At 39.9% G+C, this 18,221-nt stretch overlaps 1 protein-coding gene across 2 annotated transcripts in view; it reads right to left on the bottom strand.

The window, feature by feature from the left end:
* Positions 1–18,221, bottom strand: part of hdac4 (histone deacetylase 4) — a 137,017-nt gene that overhangs the window by 63,373 nt on the left and 55,423 nt on the right. The window contains exon 1 of one of the 2 annotated variants that reach the window (XM_078939464.1): positions 5,657–5,901. The exons of the other annotated variant lie outside the window; for it this stretch is intronic. Coding sequence (XP_078795590.1) covers positions 5,657–5,660 — 4 coding nt within the window. The 5' untranslated portion in view covers positions 5,661–5,901. Of the gene's footprint in view, positions 1–5,656; positions 5,902–18,221 lie in introns of those variants that run through there. 2 annotated transcript variants of the gene reach the window in all.

Raw genomic sequence — 18,221 nt, 5'->3', positions numbered from 1 at the left:
AGATCAATACTCTGAAGCCATCACGCAACATCCTGAGCCTATCACGGACACCCTGGCATCCCCAGGTGACCAATGAGATGGCGAATGGAGTGGCAGTTAACTTGCCGAGACAGCCAATGACATCTTTGGTACTGGGCAGGTTTTCAGAGCGGGAGGAAACTTGACACCACCCAACGGGCCAGTTGTGGGGGAAGAAAGGGTGAGGCCAGGGCGGTCATGCTGGTGCTGCGCTGCCGCATCCCCGTGTGCTTGTCAGGACTCGCCTGGGAACTGGACGTCTAAGGGAGTCTGGCTTCTTTTTTAAGGCTATTAGCTTGAAATTCAAAAACTCGTTAGCAAACAACATTGGGTTTGTATTCTCCTTCATGCATGTTGCTGATGAAAAGTTCAACAAAGATGTTTGTCAACTAAATACTTACATATCTACTCATAAACTCTGTACATTCGGGGCCCGCCTACCCAAAGAAATTAATTCCAATACAAATTAGCAAAGAGAATCATCTTTTTTGTCTTCACAAATGAGTAACACCAAAGTTATCAAACTTATTCTGCAAATTTATTGCACCATCCACAGCAGCAGAAAGGCCCCAGTCTACTGTGACAGATGGCTTTTAAAAGCAGCTGCAGGCTCATGATAACTAATTATATACTTACAGAATCTACTGATTTATTCTCAGAAGGTTTTTTGGTTGACCATTTCACTTCAATGGCATTAGAGGAAAAAAACACAAAATGTAAAGATAGTAGAGTAAAAATACCCTCTTTTTAGTCAACGGCCCTACCAGCAGGGGTCGCTGTTCTAATCTCCGGATGTTTACTTCTAAATATTACTTGGGCCTTCAAGCTCAGCATCATGAAAACCTCAAAACAAGCTGCCAAAGCCATCACGACAATTACAAGTCATTTTTTACAGTGGATCGTTTCGCTTTCCTTTCTTTAAAAAGGTGAAACAGAAAGTATAAAACCCACTTATTTGTTCAATGTATCATATGTGGTAAAATGACAGCACAAAGCCACCATCATCAAGTCCAAAGTGTTCCCCTGCTAGGAGAGAAAAGGAGCCAAATCCATGTCCTATTCTGCCCGCATCCCTGCTTGCTTACAGACATGTGATCAATGATCACCTGCAGGGCTAAGGCAAGACAGAAAACCTAATTACGGCTACTTAGATTGAGGAGCTACTAGCTCAGACGGCACCGAGACAAACAGGGGTGGAGGAAAAGGGCACGGCGCTGTAATCATTGCTCCAAGCAGCTCCTCACGAGCTAACCACTAACTGGAACATTGAGATTGAGCTGAAAGCTATTGCTGACTAAAGATTGTGGTGTTGGCCACTCAAAGGAACTTAAATTGGTATTAATACTCCATGCAACTCTTGAACCACAAAGACAATCACGCATTCATCCAGCATCATCAGATGCTTTCGGTTCTTTATTTTCAAAATACTTTGATACACATCTGAAAAGACGACGAGGTTTTAAATCTTAATGGGCTTGAAAGGTTTAATTTATTTTTCTAAAGCAACATCTATGAACATCAAAAACATATCTTTTATTACATTTATTTATTTTTGGACAAACGTTTTACATTTTGCGGAGTAAATGTGCTCCGTCGGACTTTGGAGAACACAGGAAACGTTTGTGTGACTGATATTTCAGTCCAGCTGACTCCACAAGATCCCTGCATGGTTGGAGCGCGACACAAAAGCACATCAGGTCTTCGGAGGCAGGTTTACAGTAAACAAAGCTTTGTGTGACACCGCAAACAACAGGGGGCAGACACCTGGAGAGCCAGTTTACCAGGCCGGCCCTCTGGATGCAGCATGAGGTCATGGTGCTGAGCCAAGGCCAAGAGAGGGGCTCGAACAAGATGACTCGCCGAGACAGCACCGGACGCAACAACAAACATTTGTGTTACAGAAATAGAAGAGTACGTTGGGATAAAGGCTGACACACTGGTAAAAAATTAAAAAACAGCCCACACATCTTTTCATAGAGAGTTGATGTGGAATTCTTCCTTTATTTCTGTGCTAAGCTCTCTTAGTGTAACCGATTCCATTGGACTCACATGTGTAGTTTGCATGTTTGTGAGAGTGAATGTGTATTTAGCAGCTACATTAACAGGTATGTAGTTGCTACATTTCAAACTTGGGATTGTGATGACTTTGACCAAAAACAAAAAAAACCAATAAAGTTGATGTTTTAAAGTCGTGATCTCAAACGCAGGTTGTGTGCATCGTCGGCGGATGCCTAAAACATGCAGGCTATTTAACAAGACGTCCATGCAGCCGCATTGTTGACATACCTGCTCACATATCTGCCCTTCTGCTAGAAGATTCCACAGGGGGTCACGCCAGTGAAGTATGACCGGACTGCACTTCCTGCTTATCCAAACGTAAACACAGACAGTGTAGAGGACCTGCTCTATCGCCAAAGCTTCCAACCAGAAATGTTTCATCTCCTTTGACAGACATTCAAACACATTAAACACATTCATCTTTGCTGATAATTTACTTTTTCTGCTAGTTCTGTGTTCAGACTTCAAGGGTTTCCGGGGAAAACCTTTTAATACTGTTCTCCTTCACTTCTTGCACCGCGCCTCTCGCTCCCTCTACTTACACACATAGACATCTTCATTCTACAACAGAAGTTTCCGTCTCGCGAGGAATTGCGACACATTTACTGCGTTCTAATTATCAATTTCCATTGTATTCATTTCCGTTACAAGCTGCGTGCGTTCTTGAGTGCGTGACACGGCCGCCCGCTGAAGGATTTTGTGTTGGGGGGTTTATTACTGTTCTCCTTCAATCTGTAACACCAAACATGAACGCGCATTGTTAGATTGCGATGAATATCACTACATGTTTTGTTTGGGAACTATTTTGTGTAGCGCAAAGTTTCGTGTCTGTATAAACAAAGGCGGAGCCTCCTGCCCCGCGTCCTTCATGGGTGTCAGACTCATGGCTACCGGAAAGGTGACAAAGTGTCTGCAGTCTGTTTATTACTGGGCAATATATAATATTCCCATAAGATGTCTGTACCAGAGAGCACAGGTGAAACACGCGTGCAGCTCCAGAGCGGTCCGCTGCAGAAGAATCAACACGCACCCCTAACACTTGTGCGCGCTCCTTCCTACACACGCAGCGCACTGACACACATACACACAGTTATTCTACAACACCTATAGAGTTAGTTGTTACACCGCGCCCCCTGCTGGTTCATCACAGTGATCAAAAATCCCACACCGTCACAGCTCTAGTTATGAGCTGACGCTCAGCAGTTGGCACAGTCTTAAAAATGTATTTATTGTGAAAAGTGATTTAGAGGATTGAAATCTGACATAAAAATGAAAAAGAAAAAAGACTTGGTGGAGGACGCGGCAGCCATTAAGATCCAGCAGAAACAGTTAAAATCCCAGAGACTTCTATAGAGAAATAAACAGCTGTTACTCAAGTTATTTTTTTTGTCAAAATTACCTTTTTTGCTCTGCTACCTTTTCATAAAACGCTCTCGCAAATACTATTGTTTGTCCATTATATATACATATTTTTACTGGAAGTTATTCAAGTCATAAACTGACCGGTCAGATGCCTCAATAAAAGTAGGTGGTGCCTGCTGGCCCCCAAATGTTTGACAGGTTTTGTGTACCCTGATTTCAAGTGGTATGGAGTGTGGACTTTTAAATAGCTCACTCTCGATTGGCAAACGTGGTTGCCATAGAAACGATGACTCAGACCAACGCGGACCAATAACTGCTAACTGACGTCATCTGGCTGAAAAACATGGCGGCGTACATATCATAAAGAAAATGGCAATTTTAAGTTGACTTTGTTTCGTTGGAACCAGAAGAAAGCCACTTTCTTCGGGTGTCATCACACTCACTCCGTCCAGTTCTCATATACAGTCAAATCTTCTGTAGCTAATGAAAGAAATAAGGAGACTTCCAGCCCTTAACGGATGTCTGAGGAAGCAAAACAAGGTTGCATCGCTTTAAGGTCGGACACTATGCTTTTACTAAAGCAAACACAGTGTGCAGAAAATCACATTTACTGCGTTAAGGTATGGAATTTTCTTTTGACTCTGCATGAAAGGTAAAAGTTCTAAAAAAGGTGGAAAAAAAGGAAGGTTTGAGTTTTCAAAATATACAGTGTTTTAATGTTTTACATAATAAAAGTGAAGTCAGCAAACAAATGCTCAGCTTTAGGGTTAGTTCTCAAAGTTTATTTGTGGAAGAAATCTCTGTTAATTAAAATTAAATACACCAACTCAATATTGGCTTCCCTTAATCAGAGTATCATATTAGTTTTCTATAACCAATCTCTTAAAAACAGCATTTATAAGGATCTAAAGTTATTTTTGAACAGATTAAAAATAAAAGTCTAAAATTACCTATACAGCAGCATTTAGTAACTTCGTCATGACAAGAATGATAATCTCGTCTTCAAAAATGCATATTTAATGTTTATTTTATTTACGCTATTTATTTATTAATGGTTTATTCACTGATAAAGCTGAAACTAGCATCCCGTTTGTGCCTCATCATTCGGTTCATTCATCTCCATCACTCCCTCCCACCTGCCTCTCATCCCCTTTCTCAGCCTTAGATTATAGATCACACACACGCGGTTATTTATAGCCCAGGATTCCCACGGGACTTCCTCACACCACCGGGCATCTGTGCAGTCGGTGAAACCCCCCCTGTGTTTACTCACAGAGGCTGGAGAAAGTGAGCCAGCATGCTCAGTCACAGCTCGGACATAATGGCAGGAGATGTCAATGAAAGCCGCTCAAAGGCTTGTGTCATAAAGAACGAGCTGTAATTTGCAGGTATGCGTCAGCCTTCCTGTGGGCCTCGCAGGTGCTGACAGAGCCGTGGGATTGACTGGACAGGTGAGCCCTGAGAGAACGCTTCAGGGAAAGCCACTGGTAGGCAAGAGCAACAGGCCCACGTGTGTTGCATAATAAGCTCAGTGCCAGTAAAGGGGAGTGTGGTGGTTTAGGTGTGTGTCACCACATCTTTGTGTTTGCGACCGGAGCCAGCCAGCCAGCACTCCCACAGGGCAGAATGTGGAGGATTAAACAATCATAAGAGCAACTAATCAAAACACTTCATCAGCCTTACGTGGCAAAGCCAGATTTTATTAGTCAAAGCCAAACCTGAGATGAAGTACAAACATCCTCCAAAGGATGGAGAGTCTCACGGGAGCGAAGATGCAACAACGTGCAAACAAAACTCCTCCAACTCACAAGCTGCATTTGAACTTGTGCGCTTTCCTCCACCGAGACACACAAATGCCCACTTCAAGAACACAATGAACTGTGCGGCGGGGCGAGCGGGGTCTCTGCCATCTGCTCCATTCAGTCATAGGTTGCCCGGAGTGCTGCTGAGCGAGCCGCCATACATCAGTGTCATTCACTAAACGCTGTCACTGCTCACCCACGCAGCAAAAACACAAAACACTCCTCAAGTCCACATATAGAAACATATCCACAGGCGAAGCGAGTGCGTACATGCTGGGAAGCACAAAGGCACTCGCAGATGAGCAGCCTGGGACAGCGTTCACCACACAAGTAAAAAACAACTGAGGGAAGATATCATCCAAGCCCATCCCCACAGGATATTTACACAGTAATACTTGCATAACCACAGCTCTCACCCATCAGTTGTGCCGTTGCCGTCCGCTGCTTGGAGCTTGAGTGTGTGTGCAGATTAACTGAGCGGGGGGAGAAAAGTGAGTCTTTCTCAGCCCAAAGTGGAAGCCTAGCTTGAAAGTCCACAGCGGAGCAGGAAACCCAGCGAGCGGCTGCGCGATCAGAGTCTCCGGCTTGTCCTCCTCTCTCCGCCGATCGCTGCACTGCCCTCCAGCTGCCACCCGCTCCGTCTCTCCGTTCAGCTGGTCCCCTCCCACTCTCCCCTCCCTCGCTGTGACATCAGAGGGCAGTCTCAGGCATGTTGAGGATTTCACCAGCGTCACTTTTTGCCTCCTCATTCAGCAACAGGGCTCGCTGCCTGCCACACACACAGACAGCCCTTTCTGTTCTCTTTTGACTTGTTGCACATGAACGCAGCATCACACATTTCAGACCATGCACAGCCTCCTCAGGCATAAAGGCTCACATGTAAGAAATTTGACGGATAAAAACAAAAGGTTGTCGTGGAGCAATTTTAGGGACAAAGACAAAAGCTCTTCTTAAACATTTTAAACTTCTTTTTACCAACTGCCCCAGAGTCTTTTCTTGTGTCGTTGCAAATACAATCACTATAAACTTATATGACAGGAAATTCTGAAGCAGAGGAAGGTCTGCTGATACCATAAATCCTTAAGATGTGGGTCAGTTGTTTTTTATTTTTGTTTTAATTTCCATTTTTGACTTCCTCTGCTCAACTCTCACCTGGGATCAAAGAGGAACTGGGTGTTTAAAGACCCACTCCAATGAAAATGGTGTTTTTAGTGTGTTCTTACGGCATTTTATACATTTGCATTTGGGATTATTTCTTCATATCCATGTAAATTAGGAGCAGATGAAAATGCTGTCTGAGAAAGAGCATATTTGTGATGTAAAACAAATAGGTGGGGCCACAAGCTCCCTGCTCCGCTCCATTCTGATGCATCCACTTGCAGACGACTAGATCCATGTTTGTCTTAGTTTTATCTCGTCTGAGCTCAAAACTGTACGGCTCCAATATTTCTCGCCATTTTTGTTGCACCGGTAATGTTAGGTTAGGGTGTGAGGGTTTGTAGGCTAAATGCAAAATAAACAGAGAGCACCCACCAAAATGGGGGTTGTTCTCTGCCACAACTCAGAGGCAACTTTCTATTGATCTACTGCCGATCTGCAGAAACTATGTTCTAGGAAACAACACATGTATCTTGATTTTTTTTGCTACAAATAGCATAATTATAAAAGACCACTGGGAAGGCTTTATTGGTCTTTAAACACTTTGTTCCTATATCAAGGCGTCTTGCTAACACACCAAACTTTTAAGGAAATACAGAGAAAACATTGAACATTTTCAAACACTGTATTTAAATAGGGACAGTGTGGCACCTAGGTCAAGCCATGTGCCTGAATGAGCCTCGGTTAGAAACCGCGGCACAAACAATCCCGATAAAGTCTTAGAACTCCAGCACTGAAGACGCTGGGAGGCAAAGATTATCTGATAAAATCTGTGTGGCAGAGCCAAAGGCTCCTCAGGGCCAAACCGGGAGGCAGATCTTTGGCGTCCAAGTTGGAGCTTGTTTGATAACAAAAGTAACTGGAACCAGACATAGTTAACCAAGAAATCACAGCAGGCTTGTTACACAAGAAAATCACTCCAATGTTAAATGGACCAACTTAAACACAAAAATAAACATGTTTCTGTTTCTTTCTAGGGCCAGATTTACATCTTTATCAACTCCACATGAACTACTTCCAACATTTTTATTTTATCTGATGTTTTAATCTCACACGTCTGCACTCTTTTGGAGTTTTTTTTTAAACAGATTATAAAGTTCTGACTTCAACAAAACCCTTTTAATGCTCTTTTAACATCAGTATCGGTTGTTTTTTCCTAATCAGTTCTAAACCAATGGTCACTTGACCACATCTCCAATTCAAAGGATAAAATCTCTTTTTTTATTTTTTATTAAAGGTTGGCTCTTTCACTTGTAGTCACTTTTTCAAAGGGCAGATTTAAAAGGTTTTTGTAATGACCTCTGATGAACAGAAAGCACAAGTGCTTTATGAACGTCTGCAGCTGAACAATCTGAAGGTTTGGAAAACTATGGATCAATTGTTTCTTTTAACTTAACAATATGTAGGATTTTAGTGATAACAGCGCTCTTGTCTGCATGCACTGAGATTTACTGTTTGCACAGCAATATATCTTAGTATGGCTGTTGGACACATTAAGATTCGATCAATAAAAAAATAGAGGTGGTTTCTTGTGTACATGAGGTTTTGGAACCGAGCATAAAAACGTGTCAAATGTTTCGTTTGTTCGGCATTCAGCAAAAAATAACTCAGCTTAGCAATAAACTGCAGTTACTGTAGTTAACCCTTTCAAACTGGGGTCAAAGGTGGGGGGGAAAAACACCAGATTATAAATTAATTCAAATAAAAAGGGAAATAGTTTTTAAATCAAAAATACACACTTTAAACTTGGAAAAGACAAATCTTAAAAATGTGGGGAAAAGAAAATTAAATTAAATATATGAATATATAATTCAAATTTAAAGAAATACTGACAACCTATAGTTAAAAAACTATAAACCAAATTTTAAAATAGAAATGTTTATTTGTAACATGTATAGGTACAAGTTTGTTTCTTTGTTCTTTCTCTCTTGACTCTTAGTTCTTAGTTTACAGCTTCAATTCAGAATTTTCATTTTGTTCAGCTTAATTCCTAGGTGCGGGGCTTTGAGCTCATTGAAAAATGTCTTTGTCAAAAATGTCAAATTCAGATTCACAAACTGGTTTTTCATTCTGATCCTAATTTGATCCCATTCTTCACCTACAGTGTCAACGTACTTTGAATTTCCGTAACTCCTGAATCATTTACCCAACCAACTGATTCTGACTCAGATAAAAGCAACTTCGGTCTTATATTCACACCTTACAGCATGGAAGTGTTTTAAAAACAGCTAATTCGGACTTGGAGAAAAGCAGCTTTTCGGTTGGAATCACATTGACTGCATGAAATTGCCAAAGAGTTACAGTGGCTGGAAGAGCAACACCACTGACAGCTCACTTATCAAAGGTTAACATCAATCTTATTGAATGAAACATAATCCTGAAAAAAACAGAACCAGGAAGTCAGTGAAAAGACTCGAGCTATTTCCACCAGATCTGTGTTTTGTCAACCGAAAATGGAGAGGAGTATGAAGCTCAGCCCGGTGTGTTTGCATGTGAATGCTGGGTGGTCTGATACTGTGCACATGTTTGCTGAAGCTATTTTTGAAGTCTTGTGTGGAATCCAGAAAGCCCAGTTTTTGTTTGATCTGACAACGTGCCCCCCCCCCCACCACCACACAAACACACACACACACACCTGTCTGTGGTAAAGTTCTGCCTTATCGACTGGTTGGACGGCGCTGACGTCAAAGGCTTAGCTGAGCTCCACGCGGCCATGACACTGATAACAGCTAATGCCAATTATCCCAAACCACAATGGCACACACAAACGCAGACAAACACAACTTCATTTTTAGAACAGGGAGGTTCACCTGGGAGGGAGAGAGCAGCAGTTGACTTGCGATTTGCACCAACAATCTATATATGGAAACGAGCTGTTGAGTAAGAACAGTGTTCAGTTAGCTGCTAAAACCCATTTTTCATGGCTGCGTTACACAGTTCTTTGCAGAAGTGAGAGTAGTGGTAGGATGTGGATGAAGGAGGGAGCAGAACCAGAGGGAAGGGGGTTCCTCCTGCTGAGGTTCTGGAAGTCACAAGACCAACACAGAACAAAAAAAACAAAAAAAGAAAGAAGGAAAATTACGCAAACTGACTTGTAAGTACATGTAAACCACACCCATCAACACACCAGCAATGTCTGCAACAGCACTCTGGATGTGAAGCACCATGACATGTGACATAAAGGATACACAGCCTAAAAAATTACATATATATTTTCTACATCATCTACTACCTACTGAGGGCTTTCAAGGAGTCTGTCAAAGTTTGTCATTGGGCTACCCAACAAGATATCAAAGGAACACAAACCCCCCCAGTCCAGTCAGATTACATCCAGGAGAGAAGCTACACATGCAAAAGCAGAAAACTTGGCAAAACAAGAATTTAGCTGAGAGGAGCTGAACTGTTTATATGTCAACTTGATGTAAACACCATCATGCAACATTCCATTGTTTTCCTATGATGGGTTTAAAAGGACAAACAAGAGAAGCAGTGGAATACTGTTTTTACTGAACATCTCTCTGCTAAAATCACATCATTATCATCTAATAGCATATTTACACTTGTTTTTTATGTTCCTTAATATGCAAGGTCCCTTTCTTAATAAAGACATGTTCAAATCCTAAGTTTTGGTCAAAATCTTTATGATTTGCATCAGAAACGGAAAAAAAATAATCAATTAAAGTTTTTACCCCCATTTTCTTTAATGTTACAAAAACAAAAAACAGTCTTAAAGCAGAAATTTGAGTATATGATTTGAGCTTAATATTGAAAGGCTGCATCTGCTTTCATCTGCAGAACTATTATGCTGCGTTCACACCGCATCCAGATCGAGCCCGCTTCCAATGAAAAGTCTATGTAGGTGCACACATATGCGCGTTCCGGGCTTTGGCGTTCAAAACTTTCGTGTTGACACGTTGCTACGCAGGTTTTTCAGTTACTGTTTGGGCTCTACGTACAAAACGCAACACCATTTAATGCATGACAAAAGTTAAATCAGCTGAACTATAACCAATCAGCTGCCCGGATTTGGCAACGTCTTGCATAGGTAGTGTTGTTTTCACTCGGAAGTAATTAAAAAAAAAATTGAACATGGAACAGAAAATTAATAAGAAGAATTATATGACACAATATAATGGAATGGAGCTGTGAAACAAAAAGCTTTCAACATTTTGCACCAAGATTCTTGAGGTGACTACAAGCACTAGTACTAGTTGGTGACAGACCTGTGTAAACACTATATGCTAAAAGTGAGTTCAAGAGCCCAACGTACCACACATGCCCAGTGTGTATGTAAAATAACAAATATGTACTTAAATTGGTGCCCTTTAATCTATAAAAAATAGTAAAATAAATATGTATATATATATAATTTTGGTGGGTAAAATTGGATTAAATGGAATAAGAATAAAAATGTCTACAAGATAAAATCAATTGATGTGTCAGCCGTTCTCACAAAATAACAATCTAAAAGTTCTTCTTTAATATGCCGCTTATCTACATCTAACACTTGAGAGAATCCTGAATGCAATCAGTAAAAACCAAACTGCTCCCAGGAAAACAACAAACCGCTGCATTGTTTCCACAAAACAGATTGCTCTGATAAGTACAGTTCCAGTCTCCAGCAACAGAGGCAGAACGCAGCAAGAACTGGGCCTTGAGCAAACGTGATGAGTGTGAAGGACTTGAGGAAAAAGCCGGTCACATGTTTGTCAATGGAGATTAAAGCTTTAAAAAAAATGGCATTAAACCTACAGACTTTATGAAGGAAGCAAAACTAGAAGTGCTCTGATGTGGAGCAGAATGAGACAGAAGAGACGACGCTGAAGAACGTCGGACATAAATATCTAGAGTCTGCCTCAGAGTCAGTGTGCACATGTGCCTTAAATATTGCATGTGGCATAAGGATTGTGAGGAATGCAGAAATACACAATGTGGCAACCAAGCAGACATGGCTGATGAATAAGTAATAGGCGGCGTCCAACTTGAGTTGCACGCACACACACACATGCACAACATAAACACGAGCCGCCTCATGCTTGTGGGGGAAGAACTCTTTTTTTATTTTTTTTTATTTCACTTGTTCCCCTTTCCAGTGACTGGAGGGGAGGGATGGTGGTAGATTGCGTTTTTCATCCATCTCCCTTGGGGACTTCAGAGTCGACTCCAAATATGTGAGATACCGTGTCGTTTATTATTGATTAGAGTTATTTATAATACACACACTCTTGCTACCCCCGTCTTACACCCACATCTGCTGTCTTATCTCACTGGCTGACTGGGATTGGTATTTTGAACAAGCTCAGACAGCAGAAAATAAAGCTGAAGTGAACCAGCGGTTCTAAAAATAAATGTTTTTTTGGGATGCTCGGTTTAACAAACAATGGAAGTGGTTTTTTTTGGGGTTTTTTTGGGGGGGGGGTATTTTTGGGGTGTTTATAAGTTTGAAGTAAATGAAGCACAATGAGGGAATGTACTAATGCAATGCTCTTATTCCCAAAGTAGAATCCAACACTAGGTAGGCTCAGTATTCCATTTTTCTCAGTAAAGAAAGACATATTTTTGACAGGTTTATCTGAGAACTGAAGGTGGGACCAGGTAACCCAGACTGTCCTAAAATAAATCGCTACATTTTCTTTTTTTGTGCACATTTTATGTAAATAATGCTTTGTGCAATGGTGTAATAAATCCTCTGTTGATAATCAATAAGAACTTCACTTTTGTTACTTGGTAAATAATCTGCACTTGTACTTATATTGTATTAATAAGTATTAATAACTTAAAATAGATGTTCAGAACTGGAAAATGGCAACAAAAATAGTTTAGTTCAACTTTACATGGGTGGGATTATATTGCTTCTTCCCTTTCAAGCAATTAATCAAAGTATTTGAGAATCATTTTATTTATGGATTTAATATTGTATGTATAGATGCAACTATTGGTATTTATGATTAGGAGCAATTATGTCAACCAGATAGTATCATTTTCTTTTTTCTTATTGACTAACATCCCAAATAGGCTTGATCTATTTATGTATTTTTAATTGTCTTGACCTTGTAAAGGGAAAGTCGGGTTTTTAATGAAAATAGCATGAAATAAACCAGCCAATCAATCATCAATGAAAGAATAATATTTTAAATATAAAGTAAACCATCAAAGTGACTGTCTCTACTACAAGCCTCCTAAGGCAGAATAGCAAATGGATCGCGATGTGGAGAAACGGGTATAACCCTACTAACTTGCACGAATGTTGAAATTTTGTAACCATCCTAAATCTGATGAAAAAACTTTTAAAACATTTTTAATATTTTGAAACTAAAGATAAATAAAGTCATATCTGGATAAAAAGACTTTAACTTGATAGTTAGTCGACCTCTTTGCAACTTTATCCGCCTTCATTGATCCTGAAAAGGTTTCATCTTGTATGTGGAGGGTTCATGAGGGTCAGATCTGACGCCAGCTCAAAAGGTTCTTCTCCATTCCAGTTTGGGTCTCTATGTAAAACAGTCAAGTTCTTATAAATTAGATTTCTTTTACATATGTCGGTTTTAAACCATTTGCTTTGATTTGAGCAGTGTCAAACATTTTGATCTGCTAAAGCAATAGGATGCCGTTTGCTGAAAATATTGAAAATGTACCCCTTACTATTAACCTTTTTTTCTTTTATAAAGTTCATACTTTACTAATTAACACATTATGTGATTTTAAAAAATTTATGCAGAAAAAGCAAAGAATAACTGCAAAAATCCAACACACTCAGGTTGAGAATATAACCAACTACCAAAGAAACCTGCAGACAGCATCCTTTTTCTAAAGCCAGACAGTCCAGTCTTACAGATAATGCTGTCCTGGTATTGGCCAAACCCACACTGGCGCATCTGACTGCACAACAGTTGGGAGAGAGATTTGTTGTTGTTGTTGTTGTTGTTGTTTTAATCCAACATGGATCTAAGAGTGCTATAAAGACGGAGGCATGACGGTTGTTGATGTAAATCCTGCATGTTGTTATTGATTTTTTATAGAGCATTGGTCACATGTTTACACCGCACTCCTAAGCAGTTGTTCGATTGTTCTATACCTTACGCAGTCTTCTATTTTTGTGCTTGAAACTTTATTTCTACATTCTCATTTTACCAACAACAGTGTGATATAATTTGGGATTACACATTAAAGCGGCACGCTGTCAGAGGATGCTGATCCAACTGTTTCACTTTTCAGCATGTCCCTTCAGGAGTCTCCACAGCAAATCAGTCTTTACTGATTCACACGACGTTTGGCAAAGAGTTTTACACCGGATGCCCTTCCTGACACAACCCTGTATTTTCAAGGCACAGGGAGACCCAGATGGGCAGCAGCGCAAAGGGTCTTACCTATATATAACTCTTCCCAAGGATTTCACAAACTGTTGCTGGTGTTTTGGCCCATTCCTCCAAGCAGATCTCCTCTAGAGCAGTGATGTTTTGGTGCTGCCACTGGACAACACAGACTTTCAACTTCCTCCAAGGATTTTCTATGGGGTTGAGATCTGGAAACTAGCTGGGCAACTCCAGGTGTGGGTTCGCTGTCAATTTTTGTTATTGACCAATTACTTACCTACCCCATCATTTACAAATGATTTCTTAAAAAATCAGACAATTTAATACTTCTTTTTTTTCATTTTGTCTCTCATAGTTGAGGCTTGTAGTAGAGATTCAAATTACAGGTCTCATCTTTTTGAGGACTTGCACAATTGGTGGCTGACTAAATATTTCTTGCCCCACTGTATATTGGGTATTTGCAATTTTGTCAGATTGTCCAAATCTACAATTCCAAAATCCGGTGCCCTTAAAATTCCCCCAAAGTCTGCGAAAAAATGGTGCGCATTAGGGGTGTGTATTGGCAAGAGTCTGGCGATACGATACATATCCCGATATGCGCCCCACGATACGATACGTATCCCGATATTTTACCAAAACATATATATATAAAAATTGAATGAATGAATGAATGAATGAATGAATCATAATGTTAAGCACTGCAACAGTATCTCATAAATAAGTTGCATTTACCAAAGCAAATTCATAGTGCTTTTATTTTGGTAAGTTAAAATATAGAAAGGGAACAGTCAACATTGTCTGATTTCCACAACAAAAAATTTTTCAGTATAAGAAAAAACAAAGGATGAATGTGCCTTAACCAATAAGTTTCTATTGGGGAAATAAAATGCTGTTTCTTTTCAACATTGCTTAATGTAGCTTCCATCCAGTACTTTTAAACGGTTCAGGAGCCTGAATGGTGCTTCAAAAATAAAATAAAGGGGGGGGGGGGGGGGGGGGCACTGATTCTCTCCAGAAACAAAAAAGGTGTGAAGAGGCAGCATGACAGAATGAAGGAAAGTTGCTTTATGTGACAAAGAAAGTGCTTTGTTTACATATCAGAGTGCTCTGCTGCACCTTTGCAGCCACGATTCTCACACGGGGAAGAAAAGTAAACCTCCTTGCCACGATGTCGGCCTTTTTTCAGAGCGTTGTACACATCCCTCTAATCCATCAGTTTACTAAACTAGAATCTGTTGCTGGGAGGTTCTGCAGAACTTCGGCCCGCTTTGCCGATAGCATTTTAGCCGATGCTAAGCGCATTAGCCTATTAGCCGCTGCCGTGCTTCATTATCTATCTTGTTTATCTGAGCCGCTAAAAAGCACAGCAATCCACTTTTATATATGTTACTGGCAGCAACATGGCTCAGAGTTTCTGTTTGGTATCCATCCCACGTAAAAACTAAGTAGTTCATGCCTCAACAACGAAACAAGCTGCCTCTAGCTACTGTCTTCCTGTTTTTTTTGTGCAGAGTAGAGCTTATCAAAGAGGTTACGTGTGTTCTGCTGCCAACTAGCGGTCGGAGGGTGAAGTGGAAAACAAGAGTCAGACGCTGAAGAACGCTCAGAAATAATTAAAGAAATATCGTCCTGGCAGCATTTTGAATCGAGTACAAGTATCGCCAAATGAACTATCGCGATATTTTGCTGCATTGATTTTTTTCTTTTTCTAACACCCCTAGTGCGCACTGATGCTTCCTTGATTGCTTCATATGGACCACAATGCATTGCATTTGAAGCATTTGTTACTTGGACAAAACATATCTAATTTATTTAGTATAAATCATCTAAGTTTTCATCTTCGGAAAACAGTGGATTCATAAAAAGTCTTTATAAAATATTCATATCGTTAGGTTTTTACTTCTGTAAATGTGTGATGTCAAATATCAGTGAGCGAATTCGCACATAGCCCTGGAGATTTTCTCAGCCCATTGAACCAGGGCTGTTCAATGTTGATCCTTGAGATCTACCAACCCTTGTTGTCAACCTGTCCCTGCCCTCCTCGCTGTTAGTTCCTCAAGTCAGGTGTGTTCAGTCATTCAGAACTGAAATCACCTAATCCAGCTAATTTAGCAGCAAAGAGGGCAAGGATAGATCTCAAGAACCAGGGTTGGGCAGCCTAGACCAAACCTAATTCTAAAATAATTAGACAGATTAGATTGAAGAGTTTTAATGTTTTCTGAATGATGTTGGACAGGTTTACCAAAAAAAAAAGTAAGTGTCAAAGTAAGGACAGAAGTTATGTTGTGTACACACACAGCTCATGCTATAAAAAGTGAATTTCTAAAACAAGCATTACAACTCCTCACTGGTTAATTATGGAATTTAAACAAACAGGAGATATTTCATTTTACCTGAACAGATTATATTACAGAAGTAGTTACATTTTCCAATAGGGATGCCAGAATTAAAAGTAGTAAGAGTGAATCATTGCATCCTTACTGCTTACATTTACTGCATACTGTATGTTTATGTTGAAATCTAATATATTACACCAAGCTCATTACATGCCAACTGAAAGGGTTTTCTTCATGTTACTTGCTTATTAGGAAATAAAAAAGGGTATTTCTGAATGTTTTGTTTTGTTGTTTTTATGTAATACACAGATCATATATTGAAACTAAACAAAACTGTGACCCAAAAACCAAAGTTTGAACAAAATCATGATGAAAGTGAATCGTTGCATCCCTGTAATCCAGTCAAATTATGTATTTTGCAGTTCAAATGCAAAAAAAAGAAAACCTCAGCACATCAAAAATGGATTCTTCTTAAAAAAGGGAAAGGTTTCAAGGGGCATCGCAGACAGCCCTTGTAGTGAGGAATTCCTTTCATTTATATTTTACACCCTCTCCTTCCATCCCAATGGTAATGTCTGTCTGGGCCGGATCGCACCAGACAGAATGCCATTAACTGGAAGTGATTCTAAGCTGAACTTATGAGAGATGTCGGCGCCCCATGTTGTTACCTATGCTCTTAAAATATAAGAGGTCATTGGTGGAACCCCCTATTTCAGCTTCATCTACTTATGCAATACGATTTAGTAAGGGACGAAAATAAAAGCTGGTTAGATTTCACTGACGTTTTATAAAACCACATCAAAATGTGGACAATTCCATCTGCAAGCTGTGTCCTGAAAGATCACAGCCAATTCAATGATCTGAAAAGTCAGTTCAATATTTTAGTAAATGATCTTTTATTTACATCACTTGTGACGAAGAGAAAACTGCTAGTTTTATTGCAGATTTACACAATTCTGTACAAAATGTTCAATATTTTAACAATATCCACTTTAATTTACATAGTTGTTGAAGGCAAATCGCAGGCTTCTGATTATTTTCTATTTCTTCAGTTAAATGAGTTTGCGGTCTATCACTGAAAGCCTTGCCGTTGCCATTAGTCTGTCTGTAATAAACGCCTTTTCCCGGACCAAGAAAAGCCCGCCTCAGGATCCAATAGTGTCATGGCCACATGCTACATAAAACCCTCGCCAGCAAAAAGCAAAGGTCTGCACCTCGGAGTGGTCATCTATAATAGATAGCATTCATAGAAGACTTCTAGACCTATGTGGTCATGGTAGGGCTTTTAAAAGCCTCTACAAAACTTGTCTCTGCATTAGCATCCAAGTTTGACAGGAAGGGAAAGACCGACTTGTATCCCACCTAAGGTTAGATATGGATTAGAGAACTTGCTGTTCACAAGTTTTGTTAGCTAGTATTATCGCTTTTTTGATGTGCAGACACAAAAGATATACAGACAAACAAAAGCTGTGATTCAGACACCGAGTTTCAATGTTAAGTCAATGGTACAGACGCGATTTGAGGCCCTGCAGGGTGATTGGAACATCGGGCACGGCGTGGTGGTCTGGTAGCAGTGCAATTTGAGTGGCGTGCCATGGCGCGTCCAGACTTCAAATATTTGAACTTTGTTATTTGAGCTTGATACGTCTTTATCTCTTTGCAGAGTTGTCACTTATATCCTTGGTGCTAGACCTTTTAAGACAAAAATGTCTTTTTCATGAAGAAAGTTTAGTTTTTTTCCACAGCTTTAATTTAATGCATATTCATAATATAGTGTTTTATATGCTTACACTTGGCTTTGAATTCTCGATTCTTGTCCACACACAATTCTTGAGTTTCATGTAAGTGTCGAAAGAAGAAAAATGGGCCGGAAACTTCCAATTATCCCATAATACAAAGCCGCCTTCAGGCAGTTTTTCTTGTTTCTATAAATAACAGTAAACTTCAACTGACTTAAATTTTTTTCCACAATTGATGTCAATGTTAATGTTTACTAAAAATATAAGTAAATGGTCCACATTTACATAATATTTCTCAAAATATTATATTTTCTTTTCTTAAAAACCTTTAAAACATTGTTTACTCTTGCCAGCCTAATGGGGTCTGTTGGCGCCAAGGTTTTTTGTTTTTTTTTAACTTGAGGATGTTTTTTAGGTTAATCCTTTCCAAACTGT

This window comes from Oryzias latipes, chromosome 21 (genome assembly GCF_053564925.1).
Source record: "Oryzias latipes strain Hd-rR chromosome 21, Olatipes_Hd-rR_3.1".
In the NCBI taxonomy this organism is placed as follows: Eukaryota; Metazoa; Chordata; class Actinopteri; order Beloniformes; family Adrianichthyidae; genus Oryzias; species Oryzias latipes.
Note: the sequence above shows the minus strand (reverse complement) of the source record. Positions and strands in the feature narration are given on the sequence as shown.